At 41.1% G+C, this 17,657-nt stretch overlaps 1 protein-coding gene across 9 annotated transcripts in view; it reads right to left on the bottom strand.

The window, feature by feature from the left end:
* Nucleotides 1-267: 267 nt before the first annotated feature.
* The window catches only part of LOC142578910 (uncharacterized), a 32,251-nt gene continuing 14,861 nt past the window's right edge, over nucleotides 268-17,657 (bottom strand). For 3 of the 9 annotated variants that reach the window (XM_075688594.1, XM_075688590.1, XM_075688595.1), the window contains 5 exons: nucleotides 16,622-16,714; nucleotides 16,420-16,554; nucleotides 12,284-12,429; nucleotides 8,076-8,383; nucleotides 268-2,011 (listed from right to left, as the gene is read on the bottom strand). In XM_075688594.1, the coding sequence (XP_075544709.1) occupies nucleotides 1,924-2,011; nucleotides 8,076-8,383; nucleotides 12,284-12,429; nucleotides 16,420-16,554; nucleotides 16,622-16,714 (770 nt within the window). In that variant the 3' untranslated portion in view covers nucleotides 268-1,923. Of the gene's footprint in view, nucleotides 6,584-8,075; nucleotides 8,384-12,283; nucleotides 12,430-16,419; nucleotides 16,555-16,621; nucleotides 16,715-17,657 lie in introns of all 9 variants that reach the window. The other 6 variants (XM_075688593.1, XM_075688592.1, XM_075688597.1 and 3 more) reach the window with 6 other exon arrangements.

Below are 17,657 nucleotides of genomic sequence, written 5' to 3' on the forward strand. Positions count from 1 at the left end.
TGGAAAGTAACAAAAACTGCTCACTGCCTTCGGGAATAGCCCTGTCCATGGCCTGCATCAACTCAAGCCCAACCAGAGGCAGTATTTTATGCTTATACCTGTCTAAAGAAAAAAATAATTGAAAATGCTTGTCAGATCTTTCCATGATCTGCACAGTGCCATTACACCAGCTTTCTATTCACTTCATTCACCGTGAGATCCAGAAGATATCACATACACTTTTTAGCAAGAACAAACATTTAGTTGAAGTAATGACACACACTCGACTGTCTCTTGCAAGCAATTTTATTGTTTCATAGAAAAACAGCAGTTATATATATATACACAATGCATTTGTCAACACTGTAGCAGCTGCATGGATACAGTGCAAGCATACAGCACCCAAGCTGAGACAAATGTTGTTCCCAGCTTCCACAACAAACCCTGCAACGTTAATGTACAAGCGAGCAATAACAGCAGTCGGCAATGACTGCTGCTTCGGGTTGTACTTGTGAGGAGACATTCACACCAGTCTTGATAGACGCGACATCTCTTGAACAGGGAAGTTACAACCTCTCCAGATTTTTTTCACTTAGGCGAAAAAAAGAGAAGTGGAAGCGTTTATGAAATAAAAAAAGGTCTTGCATGGGCCAGCTCTATAAATATATCACAGTAATATTGCTCTAAATGCAGAGAATCCCCCACCCCCTTCTCAGCACAGCCGAGCTCCGATGACCCACTAGTTTCCAGAGCCTCCAAAATCAAAACACAACGGAGTATCTCCACTTATAGGCAGCACTACTGCCTCGTACTGAAAAGTACTGAATGTTAGAGGCAATGGGGTTTAAAATGTGAGCAATAACATGCCAGAATGGATGGGCTTCTAAGAAATTATTTTGTTTTGCTTGTCCCGACTGTGCAACACAAGAAGCAGAAGACAAGATGACACAGTAAGCTGAACAAGAGGCCTGCAAGCACACTGCCAGGGCTTTGGTTTGGGGCACTGACAGGTGTGGCAGGAACAGCTCGGGGAAAGCTATTCGGTTAAGTCACAAGGTTATATATGGATAACTTGGCATCTGCAATATGTAGGTTTAGCCAAAACAATGCTCTGAAGTGCAACCGCATGTGCAAATGTTGCTCTGGAACCACAAAAACCTAACACCTTTTGCAGCAATCCCTTGGAGTTTTCTTTAAGATGAACGCTCCTCCATTATGTTGTTTGCTTATGGCGACAAACTTGTTGGCTCAGCCCTATGGCACCAGACTTGAAACTTATTCCAAGGAACCATAGCTGACCAAACAACGGTTTCTGGCTAAGGCCCGACTGAAGGAAATGTTGCTCTTTAATTGTAGTGCTGCCTTGCAGCTACTACACTCTTAAGCAAAATTACACCCTTTGAGTTGTACCTTGTCATACAACAATAATCTTCATCTGTCTTGTCTGCATTTCCTTTATTTAACTCTGCGAGCCCGGTACTTCCAAGTAACAAATGGCATGCGCATTATCAGCATGACAGCATTCTCAACAGGAAACTAGCGAGCACAGCGTTTTCAAGAAAGGAAACGCGAGCAAGACAGATGACGATTACTGTTGTGTGGCAAATATACATCCCAAAGGGTGTACATTTGTGTAGAAGTGCATTGTAGATGTTCTCCGGGGTCGCTGCCTCTTGGCATCTTGCAACACATTACAATACAAAGCTGTGCTGTAATTTTTCCCGATGGAACAAACAACTCAGACAAGTCATGGACAGTCGATAACACGGAACATCCCTCTACCGAAGGCAGCAGAGCACACAACGATGTGCTTTCCTCTTCGCTAAAAACCAGGAGTACACACAAGTGCTCACCAGAAAAATAATGAAAAAGAACCCATTCTAAAATGCAGATATGAAAAAATATAAGATGTGCAGGGGCACGGCTGCCTATGGCGTGGCATTTTCAGTAACAACCGTCACTCCAGTCGTCATCCGGCTCTGTAAACCTTGATGGCATTGCAGCATTCCTGCTGAAGGCAGGAATCCCAGACCTAAAGGTGAAGTGCAATCGTAAGAGACAATGGCCTTGATTTTCACCAAGTAAAGCAACAACTAATAAAGGCGTTGGCTGTGCTTTTAATGCACTGTGCCACTAATGTCACGCAAAAATGAATAAGCATATGTCATTTAATATTAACCCCTTGATAACCCTTTAATATTAACCCCTTGTACAAATTTTCCAGAACTGTATTCTGCCATATTTTTGCACATTACATGTGCAGTTTGCCTATAATTAACATTTCATGAAACAATTCCCTGAAAGAAGAAAAAAACAACAACAAATATATGTTTTTAAGATATGATTTGTCTTAGCAGTGAATAAAGCATCTGAGAAAGTTTATTACTCTGAAACTCATCCGAAGGACACGAAATAAGATTAGTATAGCTCAATTATGGCAAGCAAAGGAACAACAGTTACGCCACGGACAATTAAAACTAATCTTTGGCAAAAATTCATGTGAACTGCAAGGATGAGCAGAGCATGGACTCGGGAGCCAACAGGGTAAGGAGAACACCATCAGTTTCAGCTTTTACACTGTTAAACCAAACAAAAAAAGATATTAGGTACTTTTTGGTGCAATGGCCTTCAGAAAAACATAGCAAAACACACATTTGCACAGCAACTACCAGATTATCAACATGTTGCACCAGTTATTCTAAAGCTAGCACACTGAAACAAAAGTACAGTTATCTATATCCTGTCCTAGCTTGTGCTACATGGCTGCAGAGTTTAGTAACCAAGCCTAAACTTCATTTTACTTAACCCTTGATTCAGCGAAGCTAGATGAACATTAGAATAAGATAAATTATAACTGCACACTTAACCACTAGAAAATCCTAAAATAGTGTTTTTTTACTGTAATCTTCCCAAAATAAAGCAGCAAGCACATGGAATGCATTTTTGATGTATTTTTGCATGTGTCCACATTAATTTCAGGAAATAATTCAGCGATTGCAAATAGTGATCCAGCACTAATGCAGTCATTTTACACTGCACTGGGATGGTGCTGAAAATACAACTGAAATGCACTTTATGCTATATTTTATTAATGCGGATAACCCATGCCACCACACACTTTTGCTATGATAACAAAGCATTCTCGCATGAGTTAAAAACACATCACACCTCAAATTTGCCAGAAATGTGTTCGATTTAAGCTGCCACTTAAGGAATACAAACACCACATAAAAATGTTAAATGACAAATTTATATATCAAACAGACTTGAGCTTCCACCGACTATTTGGTTATGTCATCACAAGGTGCAGTATTGCGAGAGTATTTTGCCAATTTCCATCTCAATTTTTGGTAAATGCATTATCAAAAGCAAACATCTGCTGCCATCTTACAGGCAGCAGCAACTTACAACAAACCTCGTTCTCTTTACAGCGACACATTCCATGCATCTACATTCTGCATGAAAGAAAAATAAAGAGAAATGTTAATGTGACTGCAATCAAACAGCACATGCAGCTAATAAAGCACACATAAAAGAAATAATCAAGAAGCTACTTCATTGCAAGCTACACCAATGTAGCACTCCATGCAACCCCACCAGATTCAATACAAGTAACCAAGTACATAAAAAAAAAGATTACAGTAGTTTCAGAAACAACCAACAGAGCATATTATTTCAACATGCCTCAATCTAAAAGCTTCAGAAGAGCATACAACACCATCCCTAAATATTCTATGAAATTGCATGCCTCCCCCAAAGCACACTCTTACACGTGTTACTCAATAAACAAGCACCCATCACTGTTTCACCAGAAAAAACAAATGAGAATTTTTCTTAATGACTAGCAGCACACCCACAAAGCTAAATGTACTTTGCATTCGCAGTAACTTGTACAACATAAATATTTATAACCTTAATCTGGCACGGTGGGATCATCCACAATAGCTCAGACCAGCCTTTTAAGCGGCAGACGACTACAGAGGTAAACACACACTAACCAATTACATCTGTCAGGCAAGTTTGTTTAGAAAAACTTTTTGAAAGCACCCATTTGGCCTGTTTCACTCAATTAATTTAGCGAGAACAGTTGTTCCTGTTTAGCCCGTTACAAAAATTTGGTAACACCCACTATTCTGCTTTCCTGTTTGCAGCATGGACAGTTTAGCATGAACAGATAGTGGCTGAACAAACTCTGCACTTAAGACATAAAATTGTCCACTGTCTTGAGGAAATGGGCATTAACAAGCACTGGAATTGTAACGACACCCAAGTTTAACATGCCATATGCTTCACTACAAGAAGGAATAAGTTATTTCAGCAGGCATTTTTAGAGTGACGTTGAAAGCAATTCTATTAAGCCAAGCTAAAGTGAGAGATTAGCATTCCAGGGGTCCCAAGTGTCACTTTTCCAGAGAATAGAGCTTTTGCGAGCGGATGACAAAAACAGAAGACAGGGTATGCTGAAAATATGGTACCAACTACCACGATGTAACATGTGCCATTCATGCATTGAATAAATCCTAGTCAACCACTGACATAAAAAAAAAAAAACTGATTACATCGCATCCCAAAGAGAAAGAAAATGCAGATTGGTACCTTTTATTAAATTTCCCTGCTAAAGAACTCGCTGGCACTACCTCTATGTGCTGCTGCGTTGGTGCAGTTCGTTTTTTATAACAGTATGGTGCCCTCTCCGATAAGGCTTCTCGGCGCTCAGCAAAGCATGACCTACAAAATAGATGGAGCAGCTACAAAAGAAATCAGACCCCATTTGTCACGGGCAATATGAAATTGAGGAAAATTGTGCAGCCACTGCTTTGCAACTCCCTCCACAGGTAAACTGTTTTGGCAAAAACAGTAAAAATGTTGCTAGGTATGTAGAGGTGTTTAGCAGTCTAGATGTAAATATATTATGAGGCTTTAAACCGTTGGAATGTGGCTACTGCAACCAGGAATCAAACCTAAGACCTCATGCTCAAGAGCTGAATGCCATAGCCACTGAAGCAGGAAGCCCTTTAATGAAGTGCCAGATCGCATCCATTAAAAGCTGAGTGGCATTTTCTAGCTGTACTACTCGGTGCACTGCGTTGATATCAATGTACAAGTGCCAGCAGACAGAGCAGACCATATATATTAACATTATCTTGCATAATGCTCTATCTTGGCATTATCGCTACACATCAAGACTACTCTTGAAACTATTGCGAGGAATATTGCCATCTATACATGCTTGCCATCTTGTCAGGGCATGGTACAAAAAACAGCAAAAACTGTTTTTAGCAGCTAGGGAGACAAAACCATCCAAATAACCAAGAGCCTTGTTTGAATAAAGCAGCTTGAAAATGCACTGAAAACAAAGTGGTACGCCTATAATATGGAGATCTGTTTGAACTATCTGAAATTTAGGTCACAAATCGACTGTAATTTCATTGTTATGTGCAGTTTCGTTTTTGGACAGACTCTGCAAAATTTGAGAATACGTGCTAATAGAGTTGCTCATTTTTATATATTACAATACATTGTTATATGTGGGGTATCATACTGTTGTGCTTGGTATCAGAAGTGTACTTACTCATAAGTATGCTGCACAGCTACAATAGAGTCAAACTAAAGATGTTCAGATTGGGGATCTAGTTGGTACAGAATTACCTAAGTAAAGCATTAGTTAGCACATGGGAAATAACACAGGAAACAGTGCTACTAACAATTCAAACATACTGCACATGTATCAATGCAAAAATTATCATGGAATGGAGGAAGAAGAGTAACATAAAAAGCCCTACACCAAATTCCATCAAACCAGAGAGGGACAGAATTTCTTGTTAAAAAACATTACAGATAGGCAACTTCCAATTTTAGGACTTCTGTTAAGTTCTACTGCTTCAACAACCTTTTATTTGTTTGCAGAACAGCTCAAACAGCATTACAGCCACTCACCCGATCTACAGTGGTTATGTCCCTATGTATGCTAGGGAGCAACTTTCGGTCAAGGACAACAAGAATCACAAGAGGTTATCGAAGCCTTACAGGTTAACCGAAGTGATAAAAGTGCAAGTTGGCTGTCAGTCACTTTGTCAAAAACAAGAAATTATGTTCTTTCCTGGGTAGTGTAATGCAGTGTTGCACGTTTTCCCAAATAAGACCTTTTCATATGATCCAGAGTGGCATTCAGGATAAGTGGTTTATATGTCTACAGCACGAATGCCAAGAAACTCAGGTCCGCACAGAGGGATCATTGGTTTGGTTATGCTTCCTTAGGTCACATGGCGACATAGACCAAGTCTGGTTGTCTTAGTTGCAATATTTTTACCTGAATTCTTGCTTAACGCCAAGTCATTTGTAAGATGTCAACAAAAACGACTTGTTTACTTTTCAGCAGTGAAAAGTGAAGTCCTTGATTTAACTACGTTTCTCGCTTCAAGCACGATTTAGTTAAGCCAAGGTTCCACCGTATTCAGAGCAACTGCAACCTACGAAGAGTGGCATCCTGCAGGATGTTAATACTTGACAATAAACTGTATTAATATAAAAAAACTTACTTTATGCTAAAAATGTCACGTCCTGTGAGTCACGAGCCCAAGTAGAGAGCTCTTGAATAGGTACGCTGAATAATTTGTAAAATATAAAATACATTAAAAGCCCTGTAACACAGTAACCAGAAATCAATGCAGTAACGTCACTCAAACTTCAATGGAATCTCTCACAAGAAAGAAAAAAATTCATTGCATGTGTAAAACAATGGTTAAAAAATACTTTTATGTTGAATTACATCAGAACTAGAACAGATAATGCAGCAGGAAAATGCACATTCTGAAGTTGCAGGCAGATGCCTGCCTTATGTGCAAAAATGTGTGAATTTGCATAAATATACATATACGTCACAGTTGAGCAGTGCTTTTGAGCTCTAACAGATGACACTATATGACGTCTGCTGTGTACATATATAATTGGTGCCATACCGTTGGACGGTATCAGTGATGTTAGTTTAACAGCTGCCAAGGCTATGTATTTTACATTTTAAGTACAAGTAGTATTTGAAGGAGAAGGAAAACAAGAAAAAGAAACAGATTGCTAAATAATGCAATGCTTACAAAGTTTCACATCTACTAGCAAAACAGAAATATACAGGCGTAATAGTTTTCATTTTAGATATTCAAACAAGACAGAAGTTTGCAGAAAGGTGAGGTTTGAAGTGATGATCAACAGTGTTCGAATAAGTTGCTGGCGCCAATGTTATGACAGGAGTGCCTGTCTCGAACAATTCCCTTGTCGAAACGTTGGCTCTAGCGAAATTCCTTGTTCAGCAGCTGTCGAGCACTCATTTTAAATGCCTTTCCTGTTTACAATGCCTTTTCAGAGTCGTTGAACACCATGCAAAATTAAAATTAGAACCAACACCCATAAAACTGCACATTAATGACTTCACCGAACAAGTGTAGCTCTACCCGGAAACTTTCCACATGCAGGAGCACCAAAAACACAATGTCATGCATGTAAATAAAAAAAAAACACAAGGGAAGAAGCAAGCTTATTCCACGCTGCCGTAACAGAGAAGAGGTTAAAACAGTAGCAGAGTCATGATGCACACACACTGGCAGCACCGCACAGACCAGAGGCTGCCATATAACCACAGATTTTAACAAACACGACCCAAAGCAAATGTGGTGCTTCAACTTTCACCAGACAACAAAATGGCAAGAAGGAAAACCCCCTGGAAATTTACTGAGCATTAATTGCACAGATCCATGTGCCATTGATATTTCACCAATCTCACTGACCTGCAAATTACGTAGTGTCGTCGTTGACACCTCGTCACCAGGAACACACAGTCAGAAAAGTAACATTGGTTGACATATGCCAAGAGGAAACCGGTGGCAAAGAACCATGTTTTGCGACTAAAAGCACCCCTTGGTCCATGTCGAGCCAAGTTCTCGGAGAATTTCTTGCCTTCGCACCATTTTTGTTGCTAGCACCAGCAGTGGCTGTTGAGCACACATCAACACCAGCACCAAACATCTCCACAAGCGCAGGCGGGGAAAAGCAACAAGCCAGTCACATTCCTAGGCACAGTGGGGCAGTTCTTGCATGGCGCTCACCTCTTCTGCGAACGTGGTGGCGGGATCCGGGAGGGCCGTGGCAGCCCTGACCTCTGTGGAACAGAAGTGGTTGCCACGGCTGTTGGTGCTGGCGGTGCAGCTGGAGGAGGTGCAGGCATGTACCGCACTGGTGGTGGCATACGAGAAGGGGGTGATGCATGAGATGCCCTCTGTGGCACGCCTAGAGAGCGCCTGCTTGTTTGGGACATCCTGGCTGAGGAAGGCCCAGATGGGGCTGCCTGTGCACCTGCTGCCACAGAGGACGAGCGGGCACGTGCTGACATGGGCAATGCGGAGCGGCCTGTGATCTGCGAGTACAACGGGCCATTATGCTTTAACATATCTGCCATATAAAGGTGTTTATAATAACTGGTGCACCATGACGCTGGCCATTTATTGGTGGCCTTGTCGAACAGCGATGGGCCTGTATAGTTGGCCATTCCGTTTTCCTGGTGGCGTTCATCCGATCATCCCATCCTCACCGCCACTGAAGTGACCAGACGTCAGCACTGCTAATGCCAACAAGGAAAAAGCCAGCTTTTTTGTCTTTGGGCGTTGTTTTTATGCCCCCAGACCACAGGGTAAGGAGAAGGGAACACGGGGAAGGGGAAGTGGTAGCTGCCAGATACTCCGCCATAGCCGCCGCGCACTGTGTGCGCACCGATGTCAGAACACCAAAGGTGACACATGCCTATTTGATGACTAAAAACGAATCTTGAGAAAGTTATCTCCTCCATTTGTTCTCTTGGAAGCTGGTGCGTCTATGCAACAATCATGGTTCTCCTGCAGCAGAATCATTTGGAGGAGTCTCCACTTGCATTAGTCTTTCTCTCTGTAGGCTGCAACAACTGCTGTTACCTCTTATATTATGGAGGTATAGCATAGAAAACTTATATATATCCAGTAAGATCTATTGCTTGCCAAGTTGGTTCTCCCTTTTGTCAGTTACCGTGCTGCATTAACATAAATCTCTTATATGTACAGTATGTCAAATTATCTAAACAGTAACAGGTAGCATTTGACAACTTCAAACAGTGAATATTCAAACTAAATATGAACGAAATAGCAAACACTCTTAAATTTGTATTCGAAATTAAAAGATATTCGTTTAATTCAAAAAATAATAAATAACTACAACAGTTGTTTAAATTACTGCACACTATGGATGAGGTGATCTAAAACTTTCCCAGAGGAACACTGAACACCTAGTCAAAACTTAAAAAGTTAGATATTCAATTATTAATTGGCTAATAAGGCAGACCTGGAAAATGCTGGCAGTTCTCTACATGGCTGCAGACAAGATACATACAGTTCGTGTTATGCCCACAGAAAACAATTTTTTACTTTGCGGATGCTAGCAATAATCTCGAGTACCCCAGACATGCAGCACCAAGTGTTTGACAGATCTGCCTCATAATGACTGTACGAAGCAAGAAACTTAACAAACGACTCATTCCCTTATTCTCTCAATGACCATCAGACATACTTTGTCTATGTGTACTTCTGGCAAATCAGTTCTGCAGAATCCTGAAAGGTAGTTGAAGTGTTATGAAAGAGAAAATTGTAGCTTCGTGCTACATTTGTAGCTTTATGCTACCTTAGTAGCTTTGTGCTACATTCATGTGGATGACAATTTTCCCCTTTTATGTATACTTATGTGCCTGAAAGAGCTAACAGTGGTAAAACCAAGAATGTTGAAATGACAAAATCAGGGTGTCTACCAAGTTGAGATTCCCAAATTCCCTGAGTTTTCCAGGTTCTCCCTGAGTGCCTTTGCAATATTCCCTGAGTGACACATAACTGTTTTATGTCAACACTGGCTCTCTACATCATGTCGCCCAATGGCGTCACTCTCTAGTAAGCATGTTAGAAAATAAAAAACAACTTAATCCAATTTGAATAATAATGGGTATGTTTATTTTATTCAAAAAGAAAACAGAAGGGAGCAGCTAGTAAAATGCACAGCAATTAAATATCTCCGAAAGAAATAGTAAAACCAATTGAAAATTGAGTCAAACACACTCAAATACGAATAAAAAAGAGATGCATACAGAATATTTTCGAATATGAGCTATTTGTATCAACTGATAGCAAGCTAATTCATTTGAGGCCTGAACTTTATCACAAGTGAGATTCTCTCGTAACAGCTGGAAAGTCAACCTCAACTGTCCCGACATACTCTCAGCCTGCGTACAACGCCTCAGTGTTGCGTTTCACTGTTTTAAAGAGACTTTTTTGCTTGGATAAGGGACACCTGCATCTTGGTGCCAGCCAACACTTTGCTTTTAGAGTGCAAGCTCCTTCGAAAAAGCGGCGACATGCTTCCTTTCCTGTTCATTTCTGAATGCATAGGTCCTTGTCTTCTTCTTCTCCTTTGGCTGCACGTTTGCCACACGGACTATTTGAAGCATCCTCTTGGGCAGTTGTGCAGCTAGCGTTCGATTTTTCGGACTCCCTAGGAGCCACGAAAACATCAGAAAAAATGACTGCATGTCTTTTAGAGCCCTTAAGGGCTCAAATCGTGACAGGCACGCCCGAAAAAGCTCTGAAGGCCTGCCAGTACACTTATTAGGCATATTGGTGCTCTTACTATGACAGAAGATGGCGGGTGCACGCGTGTATAATTAAGGAATACATACTGTGTCCCGTGACAGTTGCCCTTTCCCACACTTGTTATGCTTCACAGCTTAACATTACTGTAATGACGTGAAGCTGACTTTTGGGAATCTGCAATATGCAACGAGTCATGCTTTCCGAACTTCGAAGTCAATTGCAATGACCACAAAGGCGGTGTCGGTGCCACTGCTGACAGCGGCGAATTCTTTCAATGAAAAACACGGTACAGAACACAAGAAGCTTGATGCCGAACCTCGAAGCAGCTAGGCCTAGCACTGCCACGGTGGTGGCTACGGCTGCCAGTGGATCTGCGTGCGAGTGTGCCGGTTCGAGGTGGCGAGGTTATCAAAATGGCGGCGGTTGTGGCTTTTATTAATGCTGTTTCAGACCTGCAGTCAGTGCAAACAAGTCCGGAAAATCGGACGGCAAAGGGTTCTTGCGTCCGAAAGTTCCGACATTCTTATACATTGACCCTATGGGGTACGTAGTGGTGCCGCGAAGCCATCCGAATTATTTGGCGTCCAGAAAATCGCTCGTTGACTGTACTCTGGCAACTCCTCCAGCTAACTATGCGGCGTCAAAGACAATTAGTTACAATTCCTCTCTGTTACTCGGGACAGCGTTACGGCGACTTTGGGTACCATTTCAATAAAATTACAGCTAATTTCCCTGATAGAAGCATAAATTCCCTCAGTTTTCCCTGAGTTTTTCCAGACTACTCAAAATCCCTGAGAATTCCCGGTTTTCCCGGTTGGTAGACACCCTGAAAATGTTGGCTGAGCAACATTCCTTGTCCTACCACTGTTCATCACCCTTTAAAGCCTGCATCTTTCAGTGAACTTTCATCTAGTTTTAGAGAGGAGAAGAAAAAACATTTATTGAAAAAAAAAATAGACAAGCAGGTGTCGTTTTGCTTGGCCCTTTTTTGGCTCTTGCTGTCTCCCGGGCCCGTTGCACAAGTCGCTGCTGGTCACAAGGGTTCGAGCTAGTCGGCACAGCCTCCCACTGCTCGGGTGTGGGGTTGGGTATTTGCAGGGCTGCCTTTACGTTGGGGCACGCCAATGTGGTGCGATATAGGCAGGCGTAGTCATTACAAACGGGACATTTGTACGAGTATAGTGTATGGTCTATTGCGTGCAGTCTGCTTAAATGGGGGTGTGTGTTTGTTTGTAATTGCCGCCATGCTACGGCATCTTTGCGCGAGAGAGTCTTGTGTGGAGGTGGGTATTGTCACCTGTTCAACCTGTGGTGTTGTAGTATGGTGTTGTATTGTAAAAGTACGGGCTCCATAGATGCGGCTGTATCCCTCTCTTGAGGTGCCCGGGAGACATGAGCTCGGGCTACAGCATGCGCATGCTGATTTCCAGCTAAGGCACACTTCTATATAGAAAAGTAAATTATGCAAGCAGATTTGTCACAAAGATCCTAAATGTGAGAATGTAAAAATAGAGATGGACTTCTGCTTTGCACAATGGCCTGTTGTCGTTTTTGACTCACCACTGCCTCAGCAACTGCTGTGTAGAATGGCTGGGCTGAGCATGTCAGTTTTCAGACATTATCTCTCACTCAGCAATGCCACACATAGCACTCACCTCGGGCTGAGGGAGCTGGCTAAGATTGTTTCGATGGCTTAGCGACGGTTGTTGTTGCTTGGACTGGTGGCCAGTTGCGCTGGGACTGCGAGTGCCCAGTCCATTTAGCACCCTGCTCAAGTTAGGCAGGCTCCTTCGCGTTGCACCTACAACACAAAGAGTTAAGGATGACTCAAAAATTATCTGCACCCTCGCTGTAGCATTATTTTAATCTTAAGAAAAAAAAATGATGTACCTGCTGTAAACAACTTAACAGCCCAGCTTTTTAACACACTTCGTCGGCCAACAAACAGAACTCAGCAGAATCATTTCACAAGCACATTCAATGTTATCAGTCGTGAATGCTTGGCTGGCACAAAATTTCAAATATATTCAAGGGGGCTTCTTAATGGAAAATGCCTACACCACTATGTCTAATGTCTTGAATAAATAGGGAGCTTTAGTTTTTTAACACCCAAAGGCAAGGGACTCAGACTGATGGGCATACAAAAGAGCGTAAAAAGGTATACAAATGCAAGTAGGGCATGGAGCTTTAGGCATGCAAAGATGCTTGGGTGTGCTATTTCTAAAACTGCCTAATATTTCGATCAGACATGATATCTAACAAAAATTACACGGTTCTTAAGATTTCTCTTAAGAGGTGAACGGCGAAAGCCTACTCTTTCTCCCCTTCTCTTTCTCTTTGCCTCTTCTCTTTGACTTCTTTCGTTTAGTCATTACTGCTCACAACTAAGAATTGTTAGTCATTTGTAATCAATTGTGGCCATTACAGGTTGTCATTAGACATGTTGGTCATATAATAGTCATTAGCAGTCATTACAAGTCATTTCAGTCATTACTGGTCATTACTAAGCATTGTTCGTCATTTCTAATGAATTGTAGTCATTACAAGTTGTTAGATATACTGGTCATGTTGTAGTCATTTCAGTCATTATTAGTCATTTGTAATCAATTGTGGTCATTACAAGCTGTTAGACATGTTGGTCATATAGTCATCAGTAGTCATTACAAGTCATTATTAGTCATTACTGGTCATTACTAAGCATTTTTAGTGATTTCTAATCAACTGTAGTCGTTACAATTCATCGTTAGACATATTGGTAATTTCAGTCACTATTAATCATTACTGCTCACTACTAAGTATTTTTAGTCATTTGCAATCAATAGTGGTCATTACAAGCTGTCGTTAGACATGGTCATATCATAGTCATTACAATTCATTTTAGTCATTACTACTCATTACTAGACATTTCTAGTCATTTCTAATCAATTGTGGTCGTTAGAAGCCATCGTTAGACATATTGGTCATTTTGGAGTCATTAGTAGTCATAGACACACACACAGACAATTACCGACCACTATCTCTTACATCTACATCATGCCAAATTTTAGAGCATATAATTCATAAACATATATTAGGTATCTTAGAAGAGCACAAGGTACTTACAGATATCCAACATGGTTTCAGGCATAGGTTTTTCTACGTGTACTCAATTAGTTGAGACTGTTCACGATCTCGCACAGGCAATTAATGAAGGGAAGCAAACAGATATTGAGTTCATGGATTTTCGTAAAGCATTTGACAAGGTATCACATAACAAATTATACCATAAATTAGGGTATTATATAAAAAATGAACAGATACTTACATGGATCGGAGCCTATCTTACTAACAGACACATATTTGTCACCTTAAACAATACTTCTTCTAACAATACAGAGGTTGCGTCTGGAGTCCCCCAGGGATCATTTTTGGGACCACTTTTATTTCTATTATTTATAAATGACATAGTCGCAGAACTTTCAGTTTCCGTGAAACTTTACGCAGATGACTGCATTTTGTATGAAAAGATATCTTCTGTTGATGATCAGGTGCGTCTAAATAATGACCTGGCGAAGGTCACTGCTTGGTGCGAACAATGGCAAAGGTCTATTAATTTTGAAAAAACTGTTTTTATGAGAATCACACATAAGAAAGAACCGCATCAATTTGCATATAATGTTGACAACGTATCTCTATCAGAGGTAAGAGAGTACAAATATTTGGGCCTATGGATAGTCAATGAGCTTTCCTGGACAAAGCACATAGATACTGTTGTTGCGAATTCTTTGCGTAAACTGTTTTTCTTGAGGCACTCACTGAAATCATCTACGTCTGGTGTTCGTTTACTGGCGTACAATTCCTACGTTCGTCTGTTGTTGGAATATGCCGTAATTATTTGGGACCCATTCACTTTAACCAATATTAAAAAACTGGAATGTGTACAACATAAGGTAGTTAGGTTTGCTTTTAATTCATACAGCCGCGCGTCTGTTGGTGAGCTCGTAAGGCACAGTGGATTACCCCCGGTGACTGTGCGCAACCGTATCTGTCGATTAAAGTTCCTCTTTCAACTTGTAAACGGCCATTATAAGGTTAACACTTCCAAGTTCTTTACCTACTCATCAGGTTATAACATGAGATGAAGGCATGCTTTATCGATAACCCTCATCAACGCATGGAACAACTGTTTCAAATATTCTTTTTTTCCTAGGACAATAACAGACTGGAATAATCTTAATTGATATTGTTACCCAGAATTCCTTATCAATGTTTGAAAAATGCTTGCAAATTCGTGTGCGTTATCTGCTTGTATGTTTTTTTTTCTTGTATGTTATGTATTCTTTACCAATGTCTGAAAATGCCTGCATATGTGATGAATTATGTATGTGTTTACATGCTTGTATATTTCTATGTACACCCACCCTGCTATGATCCGATTACAGATCGCAGTATCTATAAATAAATAAATAAATAAATAAATAAATAAATAAATAAATAAATTAACCTCTACCAATCTCTATTATAACGTTATCATTCACTAAACGTCACTATCAATCATTTTTCGTTCTTTAATCTGTCTTTAACCTGTCTCCATATGGCGCGATGATGCTTCGGCGGACACTCCGGCGGTCAGGTCTGCTGACACAAACTTCACCATGAGCCTAGAAAGGCTTTTGCCTTAAATGAAATTTTATTGCAGGCTGCTTTTCTATTAGGCAAGTAACAAGTGGGGCAGTCACTCTTTCTCACTGCAGCTCAACTGGGATAGGATGTCAATAACTGCATGGCTGGGATTAGAGATAGCAACTGCGTACCAAAAAAATTAAAAAATAAATAAAACCACTTTTAAGACAGTGTGACCAAAATTATGTTTAGAGCAACCTGAGCGTAGACAATTTTAGACTCCACTTTACATTTGTGACAGTAAAAGCAGCTGCACAGTCGAGTCTTTTACTCAAGCATAAGAGTGCAGATCACCTTGGCCTGACAGATCTTGATTATCAGGCTAGCATGCAGATGGCATGCTTAAGGCTGTTTTTTAAGTCAATATTTCCTGCGCACTGATAGGGAATAGACCCGACAGCACGGAGCCTTCGAAAGTTTCCATAGTTTTCCAGAGCATCTCTATGCAATAGCAGTTGGCTGTCCTGTAGACTGGAGTAAGAAATAAGAGAGGCGACTACTTTATGAATATCTGATCAAGTCCTGCCCTGTTCAACCTCAGCTACATGTAAAAGGACTTCAGGCCTTGTACCATTCTACAAGTTTTTATGCATAGAGAAGCAATATTTTACTATATTTTCTTGCTTCAATGGCTACAGGCACATCCTCCAAGGTAGCTTAAGCCAACATTAGTTAATTTAACTAGATTATTTGGTCAGATGAGTTCTGCCTAAGCACAGCAAAAACATAACCCTTTTTCATCACTTTATGTGTCTGGCAGGCATATTCCGTCGTGTGTTCCACCATGCAGCAGATAACCGAGTGGTCATTTACAGCTTGACTTCAGCGATAGGGATCATGTGTCTCAGAGGTCATGTTAAATACGAGCCTTTCTGTAATGTGCCACAAAACAGCACATACTTGGATTTTGCTGGGTAGGCACAACAGAAATGAACTGCACGCGATGCAGCAGTAAAGCAACTGACCCAGTATCTAGCAGTGCTGCATAAAGACTGCCTTGAAGCACACGTTTCTGGTTCCCATTACAACAGCAAATTTACAAGTTGCAATCAATGAACAAATAGATGTAGCACATCTCGCTGTCAAGGATCCATTAAAACCAGCAGGCGTGCAATTACACTGTTCATACCTTTGCTTGGAATTTGAGATATTTGATGAAGGGACGAGTTAGAGCCATATGGACTGCTTCCAGGCGATGGGCTCTGGCTCTCCTGAGTCCGTGCCAAGGTCAAAGGGGGTGTGCGAAGTCGCTGCCTCGCATCACCTGTGCATTGCAGTTTACCATGTTAACCAATCCCCAAGGCAATTATCACGAGTAAGATGGAACAGACCTTCCAAATTCTGTACTCTGCTTTGATGAACTTCGTGCTGGTCATCGGAGCAGGAATCTTCAGGCCTTGATTCATTGAGCCTAGCACTAACCACTGCATGGAAAATTTACATTGAAGAGAAGTCTAAAATAAGCTCCACTTTAAGGCATAATTTTTTTCAGTTTTATAGCTCCATACAAGCTGGCTGTATCTTTGTACACAAAAGGATTGCTGTGATACATAGTATATAGAAGCCTGTAGTTAAGGCACTAACACCAATGGAAGTAGGTCTATTAGATTCACCTCCATCACCTGAACCAGTTCACAAGGTGCTGCACACTACCATTCATTTCAGTGATGCAGCAATGGCACCTGCTTAACCGCACCATTCATTTAGAAAGGTGCAGACCTGGTTGATGATTTTGCTGCACTCTCTCCACTGTCACTGCCGACTTGGTGCAGGCGTACACGTGTGAAGCAGCAGCGCAGCACACAATGCAGCACATGAGCGCAAGCACCAATAAAACCCCACTTACACGCATCTGATGTGTCTACACAAGTGTGGAGTGAATTTACGCCTCAGAAGCCAATCATACCTGCAGTTCGAGACCGCTAAACTTACGCACACGATGCATGTTAGTCAGCTAAAACATTACGCCTGCACTGCGTCTGCATCTGGGCATTCGATTCAAGTGTCGTGTTGTGCCAGCACCATAGAAATCAAGCCGCACAATTTCCAAACTTCTCGTGAACTACTGTGAACAGGCAAATCGAACGGACCTAACATCACTGCATCATCATAGCATTACATTTTCTAACTTTTCTGCACAACGAACAAGTAACTGGTGAATTGTTAGCTAATAAGATTTAGTACAGAAGCGGAGCTATGCAACACATTTGTGCAGCAACAGTAGTACAGTTAAACATTGATATAATGAACTTCAATATAACGAAGTATTTAGCTTTTCACAACCTCCTTCCCATAGAACACCATGTAATTAAAACCTCAATATAACTAAGTGTGTTTGCATGCAATTTCAGTATAACGAAATTTCGC

The sequence above is a fragment of the Dermacentor variabilis genome, chromosome 4 (assembly GCF_050947875.1).
Source record: "Dermacentor variabilis isolate Ectoservices chromosome 4, ASM5094787v1, whole genome shotgun sequence".
Taxonomy (NCBI): Eukaryota; Metazoa; Arthropoda; class Arachnida; order Ixodida; family Ixodidae; genus Dermacentor; species Dermacentor variabilis.